This window comes from Triticum aestivum, chromosome 3B (genome assembly GCF_018294505.1).
Source record: "Triticum aestivum cultivar Chinese Spring chromosome 3B, IWGSC CS RefSeq v2.1, whole genome shotgun sequence".
NCBI classification, from domain to species: Eukaryota; Viridiplantae; Streptophyta; class Magnoliopsida; order Poales; family Poaceae; genus Triticum; species Triticum aestivum.
Genome location: NC_057801.1, coordinates 663,884,678 through 663,890,143, shown reverse-complemented (window position 1 = coordinate 663,890,143; position 5,466 = coordinate 663,884,678). Strand labels below are relative to the sequence as shown.

General features: G+C 57.8%; 1 protein-coding gene across 1 annotated transcript in view; it reads left to right on the top strand.

Annotated features, from left to right (window-relative positions):
- The first annotated feature begins 3,934 nt into the window (after positions 1 to 3,934).
- The window catches only part of LOC123067668 (uncharacterized), a 1,862-nt gene continuing 330 nt past the window's right edge, over positions 3,935 to 5,466 (top strand). Inside the window, exons 1-2 of the mRNA XM_044490368.1 lie at positions 3,935 to 4,136; positions 5,065 to 5,462. Of these exons, the coding sequence (XP_044346303.1) occupies positions 3,935 to 4,136; positions 5,065 to 5,462 (600 nt within the window). The remainder of the gene's footprint in view (positions 4,137 to 5,064; positions 5,463 to 5,466) is intronic.

The following is a 5,466-nucleotide window of genomic DNA, read 5'->3' as shown; positions in this document are numbered from 1 at the left end:
CAGGAGAACGCCCCGTCGAAGTACATGACCCAACCGTCCGGTGCCTCACTTTCCGGGGAGAATGATCAATCCTCGCCAGCCTCGAGGCCTGGCGCCTCTGCCCATTCCGCCACGAAGTCCGCAAGCGCGCCCCCCTTGATGACTCTGGTTGTGCTGAATTCTAGCTGAAACGCTTGCAGCTTGATGTTCCACTCAGTGACTCTTCCAGCTGAGTTGGGGCTCCTGAGCACCCTTTCCAAGGGGTACGCTGAGACGACCTTGATGGGATGGCCTTGGAAATAGTGTCGTAGCTTGCGCGAGGCTACCAATAGCGCGAGGAGGAGTTTCTGAGGCATGGGGTACTGCACCCTCGCGTCCCGTAACACCGTGCTGACAAAGTACACAGGGTGCTCGACGAGGTTGGGAGTGCTGGCGCTGCTAGCGTCCTCCAGAGGCCGGGGCGCCTCCTGAGACAATGGAGCCCCCAGCGGCTGGTCGCTTGGGGGGGGCTCTTCTATTCCGGGTGTTCTTCCCTGCAGCGGCTGATCCTTCTTGGTTGCGGTCGCGGTCTCTGTGGGGCCCTCTTGGTCCTGCTTTGCTTTGACCTGGACGGTTGCTGCGGCCTTGGCCCAACGCTCCTCCCTAACCGCCACCAGGGCTGCGCTGGCAGAGTAGGGGGTGGCCGCAAGGTAGAGTACCAGGGGCTCTTGGGGACGCGGAGCCACCATCACCGGAGGGCTGGTTAAGTACCTCTTGAGATCTTGGAATGCCTTGTCGGCCTCTTCAGTCCATTTAAAGGGGACCTTCTTCGTCATCATCTTGAAGAAGGGCAGCGCTCGTTCCCCCAGCTTGGAGATGAAGCGTCCTAGTGCGGTTACACGCCCGGTGAGCTTGCGCATCTCTCTGAGGGTCTTCGGGCTCATGTCCTCGACTGCTTTGACCTTTTCTGGGTTGGCCTCGATGCCCCGGTGGGACACGAGGAAGCCCAGGAGCTTGCCCGAGGTGACTCCAAACACACACTTCTTCGGGTTGAGCCACATGTCCACTTTGTTGAGGCTCGCGAAGGTTTCCTCCAAGTCCTGTATCAGGGTTTTTGCCTCCTGAGACTTCACCACAATGTCATCAACGTAAGCCTCACCATTCCTCCCGAGCTGCCGACCCAAGGCGATGTGCATCAGCCGCTGAAAGGTCGCACCTGCATTGCGCAGCCCGAACGGCATGCATGTATAGCAGTACACTCCACACGGGGTCAGGAAAGCCGTCTTTTCCACGTCCTCTACTGCCATCTTGATCTGGTGATAGCCGGAGAAGGCATCCAGGAAGCATAACAGGTCGCACTCAGCGGTGGAGTCGACGATCTGGTGGATGCGAGGGAGCGGGAATGGATCCTGTGGGCAGGCCTTGTTGAGGTTGGTGAAGTCGACACACATGCGTTCCATTTCCCCCTTCTTCGGCACGACAACAGGGTTAGCCAACCAATCTGGGTAGCGGACCTCGCGAATGACCCCTGTCGCCTCTAGCTTGCGGGTCTCTTGGACGATGAAAGCTTGCTTTTCAGTGGACTGCCGCCTCGCTTTCTGCTTCACGGGGCGCACGTTGGGGCACACATTGAGGTGATGCTCAATTACGCCCCTCGGGACCCCTGCTAGCTGATCAGGTTCCCACGCGAACACCTTCTTGTTCGCGCGTAGGAACTTCACCAAGGCCTCCTCCTGCTCGGGCTCGAGGTTGGCGCCTATGGTGAAGGTGGCATTAGTGGATCGTCCTTGTTGACCAATACCTGCTTGGTTTCCGCCTTGTCTTGGGTGAATAGCTGCTTCTTCTTGGCCGGTGCAGCCCCCTTGGGCTCATGGGCGTCTGAGCCGGCGGGCTGCGCCACCGCCGCGGTCTTGAAGGCAAGCTTGAGCGCTTGCAATGCATCCCCGGTGTCTCCGGACATGGTGAGGACGCCGCTACTCCCTGGCATCTTCATGAGGTTGTATGTTGGGTGAGTTGCGGCCATGAATCGGGCTAGTGCCGGGTAGCCGAGGATGGCGTTGTATGGGAGGCCGATGGGGGCGATGTCGAAGTCGATTAGCTCCATGCGGAAGTTGTCGTAGGTGCCGAAGGTCACCGGAAGGCGGATCTGCCCCAGGGAGCCGGTGGAACCGCCTCCGACGCCCAAGAAGGGCCTGCTGGGCTGAAGCCGCTCCGGCGGTACGTGGAGGAGGCTGAAGGCTTCCACCGAGAGCACGCTGAGGCCAGCGCCGCCGTCGATGAGGGTCCTGGTGACGGCCACCTGGCAGATGGTGGGGGTGCACAGCATTGGGAGCGCGCCCGAGCAGGCTGAGTTGGAGGGGTGATCATCTGAGCTGAAGGCCGGATCGGCTTTAGGCGCCGCCCAACCCGGAGGAGCCCCACGCTGCGCGGAAGCGGCGCTGATCGGGCGGACGACTGGCTTGATGTGGCGGCCTGAAGGTGGCGCCTGCGAGCCACCTAGGAGAGCTGCGACGACCGGGGGCGCCGGTGCAGCGTACTGGGCGAGGAAGAGGCCGCGCAGCTCCCCCAAGAGGCCACGGAAGTCGTTGGCAGGTGGAGCAGCCACATGCACGGGACGCCGGCGAGGTCCATGGGAAACTAGTTAGCCATGACCCTGTCGTCGCCCCGACCTTGAGGACGGCCTCCTCGTACGCCAGCAGGAAAGCCAGCGGATCGGTCGTGCCGTTGTAGCGCGATGGCATCTCCGGCTTGAACTTGTTCGGCCATTGCACCTACCGCAAGGCGGGGGCCAAGGCTCGGAGCCCCCTGGCCCCCATGCTGGCGCTAGCAACTGGAGCGGGCGGCGCGTTGCCCATCATGAGGGTGAATCACGGTGTTGGCGGGGGGCGGGTCTGTGGAAGGGAAAGCTCTGGCGCACCCCTACCTGGCGCGCCAAATGTCGGATTTGGGGTTCCGGCAGACCCTCAAGGTTCGAACTCTGGGGTGCACGCGGAGATCACACCTCCTACCTACTCGCGTCTCGTCGCCTCACAAAGATCTAAACTACACGAAGAACAACACAAGGGACACGAGGTTTATACTAGTTCGGGCCACCATTGTGGTGTAATACCCTACTCTAGTTTGTGGTGTGGTAGATTGCCTCAGGGGCTGGTGATGAACAATACAAAGGAAGAACTGCCTCGCGAGGGGAGGAGTTCTCGTGGAGGTGATGCCTCTTGGGAAGGATGGAATCTGGATCCGGTCCCCTTTCTTCTGTGGTGGCTAGTCCTATTTATAGAGCGAGGCCTTGGTCCTCTTCCCAAATATTGAGCGGGAAGGACGCCAACAATTGGCCATTTTGAAGGGGAACATCTAGTACACTTATCCTGGCTAAAGTCGGTCCTAGCCTGCCAAAGACTCTGATGGTGACGCCGGCTTGGGCTCCATGATGACCTCCATCCTGTCGTTCTGCTGGTCTTGATCTTGTTGCACCGAAATGGTTGCCTTTGCTTGATACTATTGCCTGCGCTTGCCCCATTTGCACCAAAGAGGAAACAAGGACTCTGCGCAGGCCGGCCCGCCTGGCGCCCGCCTGGCTTCGCTCGTCATGGCTTGCGTCATGGGCACCTCGTGAGGTACCCTGCCTTGATCTCTCCGCCTTCTCGCGAGCCAGCCTGACGAGGCTGTGCCCGAGGAAGCTTCCTGTCGTCCGCCCCGCGAGGCTTGGCCCCTCGCGAGGGTCTTGAGCATGTGTTGATGAAGATGGGCCGTACTGGGCCACTCCCTGAGCCACGCCGCAGGCCGCAGGCAGGCAAGTCTGGGTACCCCCGTTCCCAGAGCGCCGACAGCCGCATGTTGGGTGCCAGGTCCGAAAAGCAACAAGCGAGCGGCCTATGCGTCCAAAGAATAGGCTAGTGTGTGGATAGGTTCGACTCTCGGCTCGCCATGACGGAAGACGGGATGTCACCCCCTCCCCCGTCGCGCCGATGCGGGCGACATGAGGGCCTTCTTCGTGGCGATGCTGGTGTTGTGGGCCGTGTCGACGGGGTTCGAGATTGGGTCCTGGGGCCGACGCGAGCTGGTGGACATGCCCGCCGGCTTCGCCTTCTTCCAGGCCGCCAACACCGCTGTCTCCCGCGACCCGCTCTTCGTCAACACTGCCGTCTCGCTCCTCCACTCTTCCCTCACCTCCACCTCAGGTCCGGCCTCCTGTCCATATGGGCTGTGTTCTGAGGAGTTGACCTCCAAGAGATTCTTACCGTTTCATTGCTGCAACTACTATCTTTTCAGTTCCACTACCTGAGGACACAAGTTTTCAAAATTGTTTTCAATACTCTTGGTGCTGAGAAGATTTAGGTGTGACCTCAGTACTGGGAGAGTCTCTAGGGCTACTGCCATATCTAGTATCGTTGCATTTTTTTAAGTATGAGGTAGACAAATTTGCAAAGTTTCGGTTATGTGTTGATGGTGGTTGTTACAATGGAGCAGTATTGTGATATTAAGTTGCTTTTATTTATGTAGTTCCGCTCCTTGTATCAATTATGATAAATTACATAACCAAGATTTTGGAACATCATAGGTGGGGATTCAAGTAGTACACCTAGGTCCTTTGTTATGGTATTCAAGTGACTTCGATGTCAAGTGTTGATTTCATATCTTTCTAAGTGGTGCTCTCATATTTTCTATGGAGTGCCAATCCTTTTGATCAACCAATTGTTCTTCAACCGATGTGCTTCTTTTTGAGATAGTTCTAATCCTCTTCATCATTTGCAAGACCAATCCTCGGCTTTTCAACCTTATTCTTTTCATCCGTCTGGAGCATTAACTTTTTCCCACCCTCCCACCTTCTTTTTCTTCAAGAAGTTATAGATGATCAATTCATGTGTTCTTTTATTCATGTTAACCCTCTTCATCCTTTTTCATTGAACTCTGCCTACCTTAAAAATAACATTTGTCTGCCAATTTTTTGACACCAAATCAATATGCTCCACGTTAGTCACGGACAATTTTCTTTCCTCTTCTTCTTCTAGATCGAACTATGGGCAGTTTTTTTTGCCAGAATCTGGGGATTCTTCCAGAATCCGACACCCTGATTCTCGCAAAAGAATTGGCCTATGTTCGTTTCAGATTTCGCAAAAGAATTGGCCTATGTTCGTTTCAGATTTCGAAGGATCGGTTCTCTCTCTCCAGGGTGGGGCCCGCCTGTCGGGTTCCAGGCCCGGAAAGCAACAAGCAGGCGGTCCAATCCAAGCGGCCGACGAAGAGGAGAGGGGGCTAGCCGGCTAGCGTGTGGACGGGTGGGGCTCTCGGCTCGCCACGACGCCCCCATGCCGCCGCTCCGTCGCGCCGCGGGCGACACGAGCGCCTTCTTCGTGGCGACGCTGGTGCTGTGGGCCGTGTCGGTGGGATTCGAGATCGGCGCCCGGAGCCGCCGCGAGCTGGTGGCCATGGCCGCCGGCTTCGCCTTCTTCCAGGCCGCCATCACCGCCGCCGTCTCCCGCGACCCGCCCTTCGTCAATACTGCCGTCT